Below are 19,578 nucleotides of genomic sequence, written 5' to 3'. Positions count from 1 at the left end.
TCACAATTGATTTGCATAAATATATCGTCCACACATATAACGTAGCAGGATTTTCGAAATTACGTTTTGATATAAATAATTTTAACTAAAATTCAATGTATTTTATATGCAAATGGGAGGGAGCAAATATCAAAAAGATTGTGCATTCAGTGCGTACAAATCATTTTGATATCGATATTTAAAACTGATTTCAAATTGTAATGTGTTTGTTATTGGTGGTTGTGCATAGCAAAACTATGCTCATTATTCTCATTATTACTATACACACAAACAAAACGTATACTAATTTATAACGACGTACCCTATGCAAACTGTTAGAAAATTTTCAATTCATGTTTAAAATGCAGAAAATATTCTAACAAGTGCGACATATGTTACACTTACTAAAAAAAAAAACTGGGGCGACTAAAAATGCTGGAAATGGTGTCCTGATGACCAGTATCAAACATAAGAAACGGGGGTGATGGATCATTCATAAAATACGTCGCGCAAGCGAAGAGCTGTAACATATGTAACATATGCTTGAAAATGTGATAGAAAAAGATGCCTGAAGAGAGTGGTTTTTGTAAGGTAATTGTTTTCGATGCTAATCACTGGGGCAGGCACACGTCGTCGTCAGCACCTTTTATTTGATGTATATAGTACATCATTTTTGAGCATTTACCAACAGAGATATACGTAATAAACTAAAGAAAAGTAAAAAAAAAATACGCGAAGCACACTGTTTTGCACATTCTAAGGGCGACAGCTCCCGAACTACTTGTCTGTGTTTCAATTTTTTAAATTGTATCTACCATCAATTTCTAGCAAACATTCACAGATATATTCGCAAAAAACACTGAAAAACAAGTAAAACTCGCTGTTTCGCCCTGATGTACGATTCATGAAATTAGTATATTTTGTTAAGACAATTTTAACAAAATATACTAATTTCAAGTTGAATTTTTCGGCTCCGCCTCGTTACGACGTGTACAGAAAAATTCAGCTTTCATCACGAGTCACAAACGACGCTGCAGATACCTCTCTTTGAGAAGTTCAGAATAATTCGCGTGTCAAAATCCGTCAAATTTCAGTCTATCAGCGCAAAGAAATTTACTTACAAGTTTAATCAGGAAGTCTCGAAAAGCATTCCCCGATCAGTAGCTGTTGCACCAGGAGTTAGCAAAGGAACGATATTTTGTTTCTGGGTAGCGTCTAGCGCATATCTCTAGATGTAGTAATTGTTGTAAGTAGTTGTTGGTGTAAAAGTTATTCGGGTCATCAGTCTATGGTGTTTTAACATCTTCGAACTGCATATTTTCCTACTTTTCCCAATTTCCCGCACCAGCCTTGCAAATTACGACCATTACTGATGATGGGGCGAGAAAGTACCTCCGATTGAGGTCTCCATTCCAAAAGAAAAACCACTGGTAATGAGTTTTGGTAGTGAACATACACAAGGGCCTCGTCCTCTTTTTCTTAGTTTTCTTTTGTGGGCTTAGGACACGACAGGTCTTTGAAGAATGAAATCGAAAACAAAATACTCAATTGACAATTAGCATCTTTTATTGGACTAAATTTCAGGCATATAACTTTTCATTTAGAACAAGAAACTGAACAATTTTCATATTTATCATACATTACATTACCTATTTAACAAAATATAATTGAAAAGAACAGGAAAAACGTAAAATCCATTCTAAATAACACAATAATTTTTCTGTTTTCTTTTTTTTATTGATTCTTAATTTAAGATTTCTATATTTTACATATTTCGACTACTATTTTATGTTTTTATACTCTTTTTTGCTTACATATTTTTCTGTAATATTTTTTTGTTTTACTTAAATCTTTTCAAAATTAAACTTCCGAAAATGTCTTCTTTTTTAAGCGTATTGATAATGATATGTAACAATTTCACATTTTTGTCAATAATTTTTTTTCCTCATTTTTAATTTGGATTTTCTTTGTGTATAGTTTTAAATCTCTTCCATTCTCTTCTTTTTTTTAATATAAAATTTTTTATTGGTTCAATTTGTTTAAAGGATAAAATTCATGTTAAATTTCGTTATTTTAAATTTTTATTTTGTTTTCAAAACCGAAGATTACTTACTTTTATCGGATAATGACTTTTTTAATGTTTGCATTGGTGTTCTTTACGTGCACTTGCATAATGTTAAAACTTTAAGCTAAATATTTTGGTATTTGACGATTAAACTGTGTGCTTGGATTTGAGTAAAATACCTCGTGTTGATCTGTGTGTGTGTGTGTTATTCTATTTAATGTCAATAAGTGAGAGATGCATTTTAGGTTATGTTAAAAGAGAACCTGTTTTACGTTGTTAAAACTGTAACTTCTTACTGTATTGAGGTGTGCACATTAGTTTGCTTGGTTTCTGTCGAAAACTTATGCAGTTTTACCACCGTATACGAGTTTTCTTCATAGCGTCAAGAAATCACCGATTTTCTTAATGGTCAAACGACAGTCAAGATCTAAGGCATTTAAAGTGGGTTGTTAGACGAGAATCTTACACTCAGAGAGCAGATAACTGGCGTTGAGATCTTTTATCAACTCTCAGTTTACACGGTATTGTATAATGTTGTGAGCCGAAGTATTTACAGATGCAAACAACGCACTACAAGCATGACTGATCATAGTGACAGCTGTCAATTGGATTAATATTTATTCCACGTTTTTTTTACTGTGTTAAAATTTGTTTGATACACTGTCCGGTTTCAGCACTCAGTATTTAGAGTACCACTCAAGCTTGAAGTGCGTTGGTATCTGATTTGGATGTCGTTTGGTTTCTAATTAATTAATTTTGTTTGTTATTTAAACTCCAGTTTGCTTCTGTTAATTTTTTTTTAAGGAGTTGAGTTTTTAACGCTAATACTAGCAACACCACCAACTGAAGCTATTCGTCGGCCATAATTTAATAATAAAAATTAATTTGTCGGCAGAAGAATTACCTATTTATTCTTAAATTCATCTTAACGCATCCCATATTTGTTTCTCTCTAAAATTAAACTTTTGTTTAAAATTATTTATTGATAGATTTACATCTAATTTAGACGTTCTATTACAGTTTTATATACAAGTCTACGTTTATTAATTGAGTATTTTTTATCGATATTTCATTTCTTTATATTTTTTTTCAATTTTCATTGTAGGAAGACATTTTATACTGATTTTAATGACTAAAGTTCATATTATGATGAGTATGAATCTTCTTGTTGCATATTTTTGTATAAGATATGTAACGACGTTTACAAATTTGATGTTTTTGTTCAAAATATTTCTATTTGTTGTTGTTCACACTTCTAATATTGCTTTCGTACAAAGTACATGCGATCTTTTTACCAAGACTCTGAACAGGTGGATTTTTGAACTGACTTGAACTTGAATATTAAAAGCCTGACCTGACCTGATTTTCAGTTGATCGGACCTGACCTCATGTTTCAAATTTAACCTGACCTGACCTGTTTCAGAATTAACCTTAATTTGACCTGATTCATTCAAATCTATCGGATCAGGTCCAAGTCGCATAGGTTTCAGGTGTTTCAGATGAGGTCTAAGGTTGATCTGACCTCATCCGAGCCCATCTTTTTGCAGAGTGAATTAAGAACAGTAAAGTGTGACTTTCCATTAACGATTCCTGTTGCATTACATTGCTGTGAAAGGTACAGAAAAATTGAGTTCTTCCTTGCAGTGACGAAAAGTGAAGTTTTCGTTGACTTTTTTGAGAAGAACGTTTTAAGCACCTTGGTGAGGCACACGATGTGTATCGTCACACTCAACCTGCGTTTGCGAGTGACAGTTTACACGTCTAGTGTCTGAAGAAGCACTCTTCATTCTTTTTCGCGAAAAATGAGTGGTCGTGTATGGCGAATGACATACGATAGAAGGAACAAAGTGTTCGGTACATCTACATAGCCTACCATTTAATGTTTGATGCCCTCGAGATTGTGGGAGTGTTATTGTTAGCTCAGGGTGGTTTTATCATAAAATATTTGTCCTGAATGTAGCTGCGAATTTTTCGGATAGGAAACTCAATGCAGGCTTGAACACTTTCCTCCATTCTCGTAGGAGTTATTTTCGGTTGTTCGGTTGCTTTTCATGCGATGATGAAGATATTGCGCTCTCATGCTCGATACCCGTTGGTCAGGTAATTTCGCGTTGAAATTTTTTGTTTACGATTGATTTGAATCTGTAACTGGTGCAACTGTTACTACTGTTTACGATGAATTGACACACAGTTCAGAACTGAAAGGTGGTGACTTTGAAATCTACAAATATCTTTTTTCTAAATAACGCCCGACAAGGCCTTAGAATTTTGTCCTCTCTTCAAAGAAAATGTTTTTTTTTGTAGTAAAATGGTTTTTCATTCTTTGCCGAGAAAGAAAATTCAAATTATTTCATTTAAGCGTATAGCTGACTCAGTGATAATGACGTCTTTGATAAATTCGAAAGAAAACAGATTTTGATGTTTTAGTGCATCTGTTCTCAGTGTTAGAAGTGAACTGTATTCTCTTCTTACGTTTTCTCGCGCACAAAAAAAAGAATAATTTTCCTTGCTCAAACAGTTAACATACACAATACGCAATCGACACTATAAAACTAAAGGCAAAATTTTTCTTTTGTAAAACGTCTCTCGGTTGAAAATTATATAAAATTTCATTTCTTCCACCGTTGTATAGTGACGGTGGAAAAAAAAATGACAATGTTCATCTACATCAAAATGTACAAAAAAAAACTTTTTACTTTGAACAGAATTTTCTCTATAAAAAGAAAGAAAATCTGAAACTGTCGAAAAAAAAACTTTTCAATTGTTTCGTTGTGAACATTGTTGTAAGTTAAGTGCAATAAGTAGGTTAAAATAATGTGGAAAATTAGATCTTGTTTTTTAAAGATGTTAATTGAATTGAAGTGTAGTTTTTAAGTGCATACATATCTGAAAGAGAAAATTTAAGCGACGTTACCTGGACAAAAAAAAAATTGAATTCAATGGAATTACAAAAGGAGATTTTCTTTGTTGAAATATAATTGTCTAAAATGAAAACCATTCAACGAATTTATTTTCGGTAATATAAACATGTGTTACCAAGGATTGTTGGCTTCAAGGATTCATGGCTCTGATCTGTTTTTTTTATACATGCAGTCATGTGTGTGATGTAAGACGGACAAATCCCAACTTCTCTACATGCTTCTGAATACATATTTTTCACTACAGTCGGAGAAATATAGATTTCTAGTTTTGTAAAGATGTCATCATTTCTCTAATTCTCTCAATTGCCAATTCTCTCAATTTGAAATAACATGCGAAATGAGAGAATACAGAAAAACGTTTTCATCGTGTCTCTTAAAATCCCGAAATCTATCTTTCTTCGACTGTAATCACTTCAGGCTCACTATGTTAAAGAATATGCAGCGTTTTTAAGAATATTTTTGCAACCCCATTACAACTTTTAAATATAAAAAAGGCGAACGTATCAGACGACGCACAACCCCGTACACCCAATGCGTACTGATCCAAGTTCGTTCATATCTCTAATTCTTCCGTATACCTATTTCGTCAATCTTTCGCATAAAACCTTTAGCAGAAACCACTTAGGGCCATCAATTTTCGATGGCGTATTACCACCCTAACAATCCCAAAAAAAGAAGGAATCCCAAAAACTCTTGCAAATCCTTTAAAACACTTCAAATTTTAGAACTGTCAATATACTCAAATTTCCTGAAGGGATCCCAAAACACACCTCACAAAATTCTTTGAGTTCAACAAGTGGAAAGCTGATGAGTCATGTGATGTTGCAGAATTTTGGAAACCAATACACTGACAACTCAATAATCTCGAAAGTTTAGAAAATAAATCAAAAAAATGTCTGAAATCCATTAAATTCCCATAATTCTAGAACTAGGAAGATAGCGAACTATTTGCTAGAATTCTGAGAACCAATATGCTTCCACCAAAAGTCCAGAAGGGAACCCAAAAAAACCTTATAAATTGTTCAAAAGTTTTAGAACTGGGAAGATGGTGGACCATGAGGAATAGTCCATTTTTAGAAACCAACAATAAGCCCAATAGCTGAAAAAAATTATGAAAATGGGTTTTTCTTCAGTTACATGCGAAAACAATCAACTATTCTACGTACAACCTCATGATCCAGTAAATCCGATTTCATAAACTTTTTTTTTCAATCTCCCGTTGGCTCGTGGACGCATCACGCATGCGAACAAACTTATCCAGCATACAATTGCTAAAAGTTTCTCATATGCAGAATGAGCACCAGCTGAATATCACCAGCTGGTGTGCAAACAAAAAAACCTTGGTATTGTATACAATTCAAAGACAACCTACACACAGTGCATTTCTACGTTAACGTCATCTACGCGCACATAACATGTATGAATGAAGTAAACACATTGTTAAGAATGTGTTTTAATTGTTTATCATACAATAAGTGTGTGTTAGCAGATCCAGCTGGTGATATTGTGCTCATACTGCATATGAAAAATATTTACAGGCTGTATTCAATCTCACAATTGCCTTCACTTTAAAACGGGAAAATCGCTATCTATAACCATAAGTAAATGCTTTACCTTTTACAGTCGGCTTCGGATTCCACGTGTTACAAACGACATAGTGGTTTTATAAGTCCCCAGTAAAAAGTTTTCATCTCAAAAACTCATCTTGTGCTTTTCCGGGGACCCCATGTCATAAAATGTATGTATTTTCTGGACGAACACAAAGTTTTTCATTCGAAATTTTGAAATGTTTTTTTTTTATTGTATTATGCCAGTTAAAAAATTCTTGCTGCCAACCAATTAGAGTGTATTCGGGAGTAAAACAAAAGTGCTCTAGGTTAATAAAAAAAATGTAAAAAAATGTTTATTTTAAAGTATACTGATCGTTTACGAGTATGAAAATTAAATTTAGAGATGGGAAAGTTTCAGCAATTATTTCAGAAACATTTTTTAACTTGTTACAATAAACAACATATATATCGTCCGGGATAAATAAATCCCTTTAAATATCCTTGTCATCGTGTCAATCTAAGTTCGTATATAATATACGTATGGGAGTTGCGTGTGACGAATTTTTTAATTGGACAATTCGTTCATTTTCTATTAATTCAATAGGTGAATAGAGAACAGAGTCAACGACTATGTTTTATAAATGTTGGACCCAGTTGTGAGAGTCGGATAAAAGAAGTTTTGAAAATTAAATTCTACCTCCTCTTGCTCTGTTATCAATAAATGTCCAAGAGCACTTACTATTGTTTTGGGTGTTAGAAGATATTCGACTTCGAATAAAACTCATCTTTGCTGCAATTCTCACTGTGAAGCTCACAAAGCTCAAAACTCACTTTTTTACCGGCTAAATTGCAAATTTTATATGGAAAATTTCTCGCTCCACACAGTTCGGCACAGTTCCATCCCAAAATAAGTTAGTTCTGTGTGCAATTGAAGAATGTTCAGTAGAATTATTCGCACTGTCCATATAAAATCTGCATTCATAAATGAAATAACGCCACCTATCAGTAAATGTGCGAACTGATCTCACAACCAATTCTATAGAATTATTGCGAAAAACAAATCAGGAAGCCCATCTGAGAAGTGTACAAAAGTAATTGTCACGATATGGTGCATAGTCTTGTAAATATGTGCACAGTCATTCATTTTCTAAACACTTAACTGCACATAAATCTCCGGATATTCTTTGTGAACTCACGTTGTTATTAAATATTATTGTAAAAAGTGTGTGCGGTTTTCAAGTGCCTCTACTTGAGACAACCATACATGAACACGTACAAAATTCATTCAACCCTTTGTCAAAACGGTAAGAGAAAATACTACGGAGATGGAATTATATATATATATTATCATGTAGCTCACTTCATCAGTCTTATAAGTAGACTGCCAGGAACGTATCTGCGGTGTTATATAGACAATAACATCTACTGGCGATTGTATATTATATATTGATCTGATTGAACTAAAACGACTTTTTGTAGGGAACAAAATAAAAATGACGAACCTACTCTCATAACAATGAGTAACGCTAAAATTAGTAAAGAGAATTTAAGGCGAATTCTCAAGATTACTTATAACCAGCATAGCTTACGTCACCACAAAGAAATCATGGCGAAGTTAAGTACATCAGCTACGACTTCTAGTGTTCTCGATAGAACCACTGAGAGACAATAGCATTCGATCGAATTTTATTATATTCTTTCGAATAGTGAAAACCATTTTACTATTTGATCGCTTTGCATAATGTAAAGTCAAGGACACAACGTTTTACCTGGTGTCATTAAAAACGTGTTCTCTTCCATATTTATCACGTACAAGGATAATTACAACAAGATGTGAAAGCACGTATAAGTAGTTCGTATTACGTCTATGGAGACTCACCCATCACTCTATTATGTTATGTGCGTTTCGAAAGTATTGATGCAGAAAAGAACACCGTTCAGCAAACAGATATAATATTTGCTTAGTAAAATTAAAATTTTGCTTCCATTGCATGTTTTATGGTAAGATTTTACAGCTTTTGTTTGAAATTATCAAATAGTTCAAATCAGCGGATAAAGAATTGCTTATTGTCATCTTAATAAGACTATCACGTCAATTGATTTCTTACACAAATGATCGCCTGTAAAAGGTTTAATGGGTGAACTACTCGATTTACAGCTCTTTTTTCAGCGTGAAACTCTTCTTTTAACGTGCAACTCATTTGCACCTCTATTTCTGCGCAACTCTCTTTTGCAATTCACACCAAACTGCAATTTCAAAATGTTAAAGAAGAAGTTTTTGCCTTTTTTGTGTCATTACATCATAATAAATACCAACAGCAACATTGTCTGATTTACTTCAATGGCATATTTGATATAACTTGCAGAAGTCACTTTAATCATTTTTACGGCCAGCTAGAGAGGGTTATTTCTTGAGGGGTCAGTTAGAGAGGGCCTTGAAAGACATTAAAAAATATTTCTTCCCGTAATATTCACTCGCAGCCCCTTTTTTCAGCGTGCAACTTCAATGCCACCCTTTTTGAGTGGTTTGCCCCTCAAGTGACAGCCTAACCGATGGGCAATTGAGCCGCCATAGGAAAAACACTAGTCACTAACACAACAAAACGTTACTTGGGAATGTAAGAGTCATTTTAATATTTTTTCTCTTCATTCTCTTGGTCAAAGGTGGTCAATTCCTTTTGTTGTTCTTCCAATTAACTGTGTTTTTGCCCACCGTGCATTCAATACCAACAACAAAAGGTGTGTTGGAAAAATTCCAACGATAAGAAGAAGTCAACATTTTCACAAAATATCACCAGAGTCATCAGAAGTTGTAAAATAAAAGCTTTGCTGTCGTTACAAATAAATAAAAAAATTGCTCGCTCCGCTCGTAATTCTTTTCCACTTCTCTATCAAAACTAACTAAGAGCAACTTAGGCAACTTACCACATAATACAAATAGGAAAATTCGCACTGAGATTATGTTGGTTTATTCCGCCCCTGGCCCGTCACTCAACTGAAATTTAATCGCTTTAAATTTTACATTGAAATAACAAAATTGTATTTGCATGAATTTGTTGGATTGTTGTCAAAATATCTTGACAATCCAAACTTGATCCTGCATTCAGTTGATTATACAGAGCATACTTCTGGGAAAATATTTTCTAGAAGGTGTTTTCTCATAATTATCTTGGTTTTCTCGAAATGTTCGGAAAAACATTTTCCAGAAAATCGAGAAAATTGAACAAAATATTTTACTCAAAAATAGGATCTGGTTGACTCTTGTACGCAGCTTAATTCATGTGGAACATTTAACAACAAATTAACCGTTTTGAACGTTTTGTAAATTTATACAAAGGACTTGATTAGAATTCAGGAACAGGAAATGGTTTTTTTCTTCTTCTTATTATTTTTTGTTTTTGTTTTGTTTGATTTCGTAAATTGTGTATCAGGCTTTGATTCCTTTTGACTGGAATAATATGTTATTATAATTATTATTATTTAGATGATATGTTTGCATAAATTTTGTTACATTTAATTTCGTATTGTGTTCTATTTTCATTTCACTAATTAAGTACGTTAAGGGTGTTTGTACAATGTGTCTATATTATTTTTATCTTCATTCTAAACGTTTACATAATCGTTTATATAATAACTATTTGCATATACATGGCAATATTTACAAACATACATATAAGTCTAAGTTATTTTCTTTTAAAAAATAATAATAATAAAAATAAGAAACAGCATCAATTACACAACGCATACACACACACACTTGACACTTGACATCGGTCAAGACAATTTTACAAATAAACCAAATTTAATAGGTTTGTTTCAAGGTCATACGATTTGTCAAATTACTGTCAAATTTCATCCATAGACAAACTCATCAATATTTATATGAAAACCGATCTATATTGATGAAATCATTTTCGTTCGGCCAGTGAAAATTCGTGTTTCAATTTGAACAAACCTTCCATTTGTCATGACAACCCAGTCGCTAGAAAAGTGTCCTATTTCTAACGTTTCTATCTCACTCGCTGTAACTACTTCGAAATATAGTTGTCTTCGAGGAGTGAACCACTCTGAAATAATCACCAAATAATCCAAAATATCACCAAATAATCCTTCAAAAAAACGAGTGGTTCACCCCTCGGTTGTCTTACTCGCACTTATGGCAATACAAAGTGACTGAAATGAGCAGATTTTCACTCAATTTCATTCAATCGCCGGTTAGTGTGTGTCTGTTATATAATTGACAGAATCTCACGTCAAGGATTAGGGCACCAGAATCTGGTGACCAGATGCTTCATTTTACATAAATGTTACTAGTGTGAGATAACAAAATTAGATAAAAATCAACTGCGATTCAAAAATCTATTGCTCTTGACTTTACTACTGGATTCATTCTATCTACGCAAAATATTTTAAATTGATTTTAAGGTATTGTTCACACGTACAAATAATACGTGCGGTTCTACGCAGCTCGGAGTTCTTATCTTAGTTTCCTTTAATTCTTCCCCGAGTCTAATAGTTATTTTCATCATAAGGAGAGAAACCACGAAATTACGAGATTACGACTTCGTCTCGACGAAACATACATACTTATGCAAAATGATTCTCTCGGCATACTGTAATTTCGTGGTTTATCTCCTTTCTCTCCGCCTTCGTATACATCAATTCAAAACAGGTCGCATGCGAGTAAAACATCATCTATATCCCTAGACCTGTTTACAAGGTCTGCTCAGAGAGAACTAAAAAACTATGGTTTCCGATAACTTTCGGCGCGTGATTTCGTCTGTTTTCGTATCATGAAGCGTGTAAAAATAATATTGTCAAATGAGAATCCGAATAAATGGAGAGTATTTGTACCCTTACCTCGACCAATTTCAATTTAAAATTAGAGAGCATGAGGTACCATTGTATCGACCAATTTTCATGTATGCGAGGCTATCGTATCAAAAGTGCATAAATTGCGGGGTGTTCCACAAGCTTCACTGGGAGCGAGATGGAACCATAAAAAGTGACCACTTTCAAGAATCTACCAACGAAAATTTTAGAATTAGTCCAGAAGTCCAGACGAAATTTTAGAAAATCCTTATCTTCCCTTATTCTAGTTCTTATTCTAGAAACGAGTGGAAGTCTTCTGGAACAGCGAAAGAGAATAAATCTCAAAAAAGACTAACATTTTGTTTGCAAAAAGAAGTAGGTGGAGAATAGAAGACTTTAGCGCTGATACCAATTGTTCCATCAACAGGTATAAGCTGGACTGGCTACGGTTGATAACACTTGTCACTAGCATACTAATGAGTCTAATTTTATTAAAATAAAATCTGAACTGGCCGGGGAAAACGGGTCCGAAGTTACCGGTTTTTCCGATTCACTATTATGGGAAACGCGTATGGCCCCAGAGTTTGCGTTGGACAAAATTTTGTTTTCCATAAAATGTAAGGGTGGGCTGGGCCTTTCGATTAAAAAGAAACATACAAAATCAGGGAGAAATATCAAGCATTTCTCAAGATATTCGATTTTTTCGTTTTTCACTAAAACCGGTTTTCATTACAGCAGGGAAAAAAATTGTTGGGAAATTTTTACCCCTTTACGACATTCCGTTGTCAATTTTTTTTCAACTGTCGAGAGTGGAATGACCGACGGAATGACAAAACGACCCGGACGAAACTGCGATTTTTTTTTTTAATTCTAACTGAATTTCCAGAAAAAATATGCGCATAATGTGTGAAAAAATTAGAATAAATCCTTTTTCCGCAAATAAAATGCAAACACTGCTCTCTAATTCCTTTCACGGAACTGCACTTTTTCTGTCTACGACTTTAAATTTTAAAAAAAATATCATAATATCACTTCACCGAATCAAATTAATTTCAGTTAAAACTGACATACTACTACCGTCAACGATTGAATTGCATAAAAATCACAAAAAATTATTCTTAATGCAATAGATACAGAGATGGATTGAATATTATTAAAATGTTGAGTGGATTGAATAGCATAAAATGTATCCGATATGATAACACATTATGATGTACGCAATTTGAATGTTCAAATAATCTAATAAGCGAGTAATATCAGCAAAAAAATTAAAATAATTAATTTTTCTTTAATTAAATTACATATTTGCCTGAACATAAGAACAACCATATTTATACTAATTTAGTATTCTAACGGAAATTTTCATTTCCGCACATAAAAAGTTTTATTTTCGTTGGTTGTGGTTTGAAATACGTTTTTTTTTCATGTGGTTCATTATTTAATAAAAGAGTCACACAAATTGGAGCTTGGTTATATAGATGTGTATTTATACAGCCAGGAGAATCTCTTTCAGGAATATCTGTATATGTTTCATATATGAAAATGAATTTAATTAATTTATGGTTAGATACTATTTTTGTTTCTGTACGTACACAGAACATCATAAGTCCTCTGAATAGTAAAATGTGTAGTGTTGTTGTATGTGGAGTTATGAGTTATATGTTTAATAATTATGCTTTAGAGAAATGAACAGTCATTTATCTTGCTTAGTATAACTTGTTTCATCATGAAAATATTCAGTTCTTGCAAAGATAAGCGATTTTCTCAAAAATATTTTTGCTATTCTCCTCACCAAATTGGAAGCTAATTTCCTATGGTTGTCAGTTGGCGAAAGAAATGTATTCACTCTCATTCAACGTAGCGTTATTCTATGGGTTTTCTTTTTTAAACAAATTTTTCAATTAAAGTAGTAGATTATTGACATATGAGATTATTTCATTGCATAACTGAAAAGGGGCGAAACAGACGATTCAGAATAAAATCTGTTTAAAAAACCAAAAATTTTAGGAAATTTACAGATTTCAGTATATCAATACTACGAAGTACTAGATCTCACAAATATATGCAAAGTTCCTAACTTATGCATTAACCACTTTTCTAACAAAACTTCAAAAAATAATAATAAGGCAATGTAACTTCCATCCTTTCCATTAACAATGCTTTCCAAGAAATTTCCGACACTAAATTTGAATGAAAATAGTTTACCGCCGAGGTGAACACAGCAAACACTCAATACTTGCAATAGTGTAGTGTCTCATTTATGTCAAAATATTTTCTGTGTTTTTGTCGCGACAAAACAAAATAAAACTTTTATTATTGCATCGAGTGATTTAGTGTTCAGTTATGCTTTCGCGAACTGAAGAGACAGATCAGATTGGAAAGAATTAAAGTTGAGTTTTTCCTTAATTTTTTGTTTTTTTTTTTGTTAGAAAATTTCCCAGACATTTTCGGGAAATCGTCCTGTCAGATTCCACTATCAGGCTCCGGGCCAAGCCTTGGACACTTCTTTTAGGTCGATAGATTATCTGTATTTTTAGCCTAACACACTAATGAAGAATGACGAACACTATTATTAGGAAAAGTTTTTCTTTATTCCGTTCGTCCGTCTACATTATAAAACAGTAGCAAACAAATGAATGAAACGGAAAATTGTTTGACCAAATTACAAGTGAAAAACGAAAAGAAAAAAATCTGAATAAAAATCACTTGAGTTTCAACTTTGTTATGTGGACCGTCGAGAATATATACACAAAGTCCTTATTTATGAAAATCAAAAGTTTTCCTTCCAAGCACAAATGCTCTGAAAATGCAAGATAAATTCAGTAACGATATGTACATATGAAATAAAGATAAAATAAGACGGTTTTTTTTCTGCTCCATGTATGTCTACAATCATTATATGTATAGCACAGGTTTCTATCTGAAATCTACGATGTTTTGTACGTAGAGAGTATACAGAATTTTCAATTTATCTTTGCTGATAAAAGGTGCCACGGAAAACTTTTGCAAGACAAGTAAAGTCGTCGACAGCACCAGAAATTATTTAATAAAAAAAAGAGGAAATCGCTTTCTGTATACAAGATTCTTACTCAGTTTCACATCTATGATAGCACGAACTATAATCTGTGTAAATTCAGATTTATTTGCTACAATTACCCGTACCATTTTTAGGACCAAGTAAAAGCAGTGATTTCAATGTGACAACTCACGATATATCTTATACGTTTATGATGGCATTTTATGGAGTGATTACTATGCCATTTACTGAGAAACATTTTATTAGGAAGGGGTAATAATTTCTGCTATCGCCTTTTAACTCACAGTATATGCTCGTCTCAATTTAATGTTCGTTGCGAACGAGAAACGCAGAGAAAAATTTATGAAAATTGTTAGAGAACAATTAATAAAAGACGATATTGTGTACAGTATAAAATATTGCTTATTTCTTCAGTTTTTTTCAGAATTTCAGAGAAGAATCGATTTACATAACAAGTTATAAAATGATTTGTAATGACCGTGTGAATTCTTCGGTTTGAGCCAACACCTACACGTAAATAAAGTTCTTTCGGCAACAGACATCTATACAATCTTAGAGATCTCACTCATTTTCGTTAAGATGGAGACTATTGACTATTTGCAAGGGTTTCAAATACTTATGTCCGATGTTCAAAATATTCAAATATTTCAACATAGAAAGCAGTGTCACCTGTTGAACGTGAAAATCGTATGCGCACAAAATGAACGATGTTAACCAATATAATATCTTTTAGGCTAACAACTTCAACAAATATAGATTGCACTTCATATCTATAGAAGAATCAAAAACTGCTGTCCATGCGTGACTTATGAAAGTTTGAAAATAATTTTCTAAGTTCACATCGTATAACTTTTACGGTGTGAGCGAGGGTATGAGACACAAAAGTCAAAATCACAGACCGTCACGAGTCTGCAAGGATAGTGATGAATTGGAATTTCATTTCGATTATGATTCGCTAGACTTGTTCGAGTGTAAGTTGATTTAGTGTTCCTGGATCATTGTATCAAGTACCACTGTCGCCATGGCCTGATGAGAAATGGTTTTATTGAACAGCATATTAATGCAAAACGTCGAAAGACGTATTTAATTTTCCCTCAGATCGAAACAGTGGTAAAACGTCCTACTACAAAGTGACGATCTCGACCCTTGGAAGTGTAAGCGTACGCTGCTTGCGTAAGATGATTTTACATAACATCCAGAACTCACATATACAAACACTGCAATGAATTGCATAGGAAAAAAAACATTTTTAAAAGAAACTTCCCGTGGGTTTTGTCTGACGCTAAGAAGTATATTCATTACCAGCCGATAATTAAAAAAAAGTACATAATGTCCTGGTTTGGATATTTTTTTGACGAAGGGGAAGTTTGTAGCCCACTGCGAAAACAAGGTCTATATCATTTTCATTTATTTACATAAAACGTGCTGCCATAAAACAATTGCTTTAATTACACAGCATTGAACACATACAATGTCCAAACAATTACTGACGTTATTTTACTCGCAACCATCGCGGAAATGAATATTACCAACAAAGTCATCAAGCAATGAATGATTTCCGTTCGGAGTGCCAGTAAAAGGATATTTATTCAATCACACACTATATAACAAAGCTCCAATCAAACAAAAAAAAAATCGGCATAGTCCATAGCCAAACTCAAATTCAACGACCATAAGTTATTAGGGACTAATTGCGAATTTTACTTAACACCACTCGAATATGCGCGAGTCGTTTGGATGTGTCTAAATATTTGCGGTGAAATTAGAGTAAATTTGTTGAGTGATGTATGCGTTTCAATTGTTATTTACATAACTAGGTCAATAATCACACGAAAACGTCACTTATTCTGATGAAATGATATGTGTAGGTGTAGTAATGGTAGTAATGAAGCAATTACTGAAGCTGTTATTATTGATGAAATTAATTGAAAAATCACAACGCGAATAAATGCAGAAAATGTCTCCTGGAACATTAGCACCATTTTATGAATTTCGATACAACCGAACGGAATTCTTAAATTGCACTGGTTTAACACTTTCTACCGCGAATTAAAGTAATTAAATGGTATTTGAAAAAAGCTAATTGAGAACGAAGTTGTGTGAATCATCACAGAACCGATACAACCGATTTTTCAATCGACACTATGGCAGTGATTGATTACTTGGAAAACTTGGTTCCAGTAATTGTAAAAAGTACGATTAAAAAAATACAAATTGAAGCATTTTAAAGCGTTGAATATTAAAATAATTTGTGTCAATTACGCTTAATGGAGTCAATTTCAAATAAAGAAATTGCGTAGACAATTTGCATGTCAAAAGTTAGCATCCGGTTGCAGAAAACGTGTACGAACGAAGCTTGATAAGCACTTCGTGTGACAAAAACAACCTTTTTTGGCAACTTGTTGCTGAAACAACTATTATGCCACCGATTGTTAAATGCTTTGTTTTTCTGAAAAATGCTAATGAAAGTTTTAAATTTCGACACTGAGTCGAGAAATGGACATTTTTGCGACTGAGTAACATAATTCGATGTTTTACGTCACGGCAACTACGATCGAAAAGCTCAATATTTTGGTACTGCCATATGCGACCGTGAAAAACACGGCCGACAATGGAATTTCCTCAGGCGCAGAAAACGTCAAAAACTTTTTTGGGCATAAAACGCTACAGCTTTTGTAGCCAAAACGTCTTGAATATACGAGATTCTGAGTAGTTATATTTGAAAATTGTTTATCCGCTGTGGCGATCCCGTCGCACGAATTAGCTCAGCTTTTCAATCGTCAACTGTAGATCGACAAACTAATCGATGCATAGGTCCAACATTAGTTTTGTATCGTTGTTGTTCCGATATAAATAATTCAAAGGAATGAAAAAAAACACGAAAAATGATCGTTCGTGCTTTGTATTAGCAAGTTAAAATTTTTGTCAAATCGACTGTATATAATTATGGTACCGGTGTCAATCTTCGTTGGTGTTAAGTAAAATCTCACTGAAGTAATGTCCCATAATATAATTATTATCTTCGGAAAATAAGTGGATTCCACAACCAACTTTTATTTTATTCAAAAACGCGCGCCCTCTAATATACTTTGAAACATAACCGAATTAATTTAATAAATATAATTTGACCTTAAGTTATACTTATTGTATTTTATTTATATATTTGTAGTTAAGTTACCTCTATATATAAAACCCTTATAATTTTATTGTTTATTTCATCATAATATATTTTTTCTGATATGTTTATTTGTGGTGGTATTTTTGTTTTAATTTATATTATCACTCTAACATACAATCTACTTACTTTTAGTTATCATCAGACAAACTTTCCCGAAATAGAAGAGATTCCTACTTTCAATTTCATTAATTTCTTTTCACTGTTCTGTCCTTTGAATGAATTCAGTGTGACATAACAATCGGATGGTCGGAAACACAATAAAAACTATAACCGAAAGAAATGGAAAACTTTTTTCTTTCCGACAACCACTCACTTCTGGCCACACAATTTGCACTTCAGCCATTTTGAATATACTTAACAGACGATGAGCGGCTAATTCACTATGTTGACTATTCACTTGATGGCTTATCTTTTCTAAAATTGAGGTGCATTGAGCCTGAAAATAAAACATTTTGATTATAGTATACGAAACAATGAATCACATTCGGATGTTTAATAGTGGCTCGTATGATGGGATGGTGTTTTTTTTGGGGGGGGTAAACGAAGTGGTTATTAGTGGTTTTTATGCAAAAATGGTAAAGTTTCATGGATCGCATGGTAAAATAAATATTTTGTCATTAAAAAAACGTCAAAGCTGTGAGGATTTATTTTTTTTCTGATCTGTCGCAAATTCATCAGTTTCGAATAGATGTGTGAAACTTTGATTTTTTTTTTAAATCAAAGAGGACAGTCATACGTCCGAAGTATTTTTTTACGACGAAGCAATGTAGCTCAAGATATCATAGGGTTGCAAAGTTCTAATTTGGTTGTAACCGATGGTGTAACCACCCAAGTGCTTCCTCCTTTGTGTCATAAAAGCAGGGCAGTTGCACAGAAAGTGTTCAGCCGTGTCCATGTGTTCCCCACATAGATCACAGCTTGGATCGTGTCGTTTACCAATGGTTGTGAGGTGTTTGTTGAATTCGTAATGTCGCGTCATGACTCCGATAAATCTTTTGAGTCTTGTTCTGCTTATGTTTATAAGGTATTTGGTGTTTTTCTTGTTTATACGAATACAATTTTTAGCTTGACGGCAGCCAGGTATGTTTTTCCAGTAGTTGACGAACGTTTTTGTTTTCAATTTGTTTATTCTATGCTTTATGTAGGACCTAGAAACTCCCGTTACTGGTTCCGGGCCTACCAGAGCACTTAGCGCCCCTATCTTTGCTAATTGATCCGCTTTATCGTTTCCCTCAAGGTTAGAGTGTCCTGGTATCCAGAGCAGATTCACTTTATTGCGGTTGCTCACTTGATTCAAACTGTCGTAGCATTCTTGAGCGAGAGCTGAGTTAAATTTGGTAGATGATACCGCTTTGATTGCTCCCTGACTGTCCGAGCAGATTGATATTATGTTGTTATTGATGTTTTTCTCTATAATTACGTGACATGCCTCTATGATAGCCTTTATTTCTGCTAAGTATATGGATGAATAGAATCCTAGTGGTGTACTTATTTCAATGTCTAGATCTTTGCAGTGTAATCCTGCTCCAGCTGATTCGCATATGAGAGATCCATCCGAATAGAGCACATATCCCTGTTTTTGTGATAATACCACCTCAAGCCAGTCTTTTCTTTTAGGAAATTGTGTTTCGAATTTTTTGTTGAACCTGAATGATGTGACTATTTTGTCTAATGGCATTCTCATAGAGGATTCACTATTTAATATTTTTACCCAGACTCGTGTGTGGTCAGTCTCTCTGATTGGTTCTTTACCAATTCTATTCAACGTCGCGATAGCTTCATTAGTAATATGGATATGTAGTGGTGGTAAATTGAGCATTGCCTCTAGTGCCGCTGTTGGAGTTGATTTCCACGCGCATGTTATGGCTAAACATGCGGTTCTTTGGAATTTACTCAACTTTTGTTGAATGTGCTTAAGATGACATCTGTGATTCCATAGAAATGAGCCATATGTTACTATAGGTCTAATGACTGTTGGATAAATCCTGCCATTTAGCTTTGACGAATTTGCAGCAGCTCAGAAAAAATAAAATGAA

At 33.5% G+C, this 19,578-nt stretch overlaps 1 protein-coding gene across 1 annotated transcript in view; it reads right to left on the bottom strand.

The window, feature by feature from the left end:
• Positions 1-17,282: 17,282 nt before the first annotated feature.
• Positions 17,283-19,578, bottom strand: part of LOC119067582 — a 134,242-nt gene continuing 131,946 nt past the window's right edge. Inside the window, exon 18 of the mRNA XM_037170677.1 lies at positions 17,283-17,978. Coding sequence (XP_037026572.1) covers positions 17,739-17,978 — 240 coding nt within the window. The 3' untranslated portion in view covers positions 17,283-17,738. The remainder of the gene's footprint in view (positions 17,979-19,578) is intronic.

This window comes from Bradysia coprophila (genome assembly GCF_014529535.1).
Source record: "Bradysia coprophila strain Holo2 chromosome X unlocalized genomic scaffold, BU_Bcop_v1 contig_12, whole genome shotgun sequence".
In the NCBI taxonomy this organism is placed as follows: Eukaryota; Metazoa; Arthropoda; class Insecta; order Diptera; family Sciaridae; genus Bradysia; species Bradysia coprophila.
The sequence above is the reverse complement of the archived record's forward strand: the minus strand, read 5'-3'. Positions and strand labels throughout refer to the sequence as shown.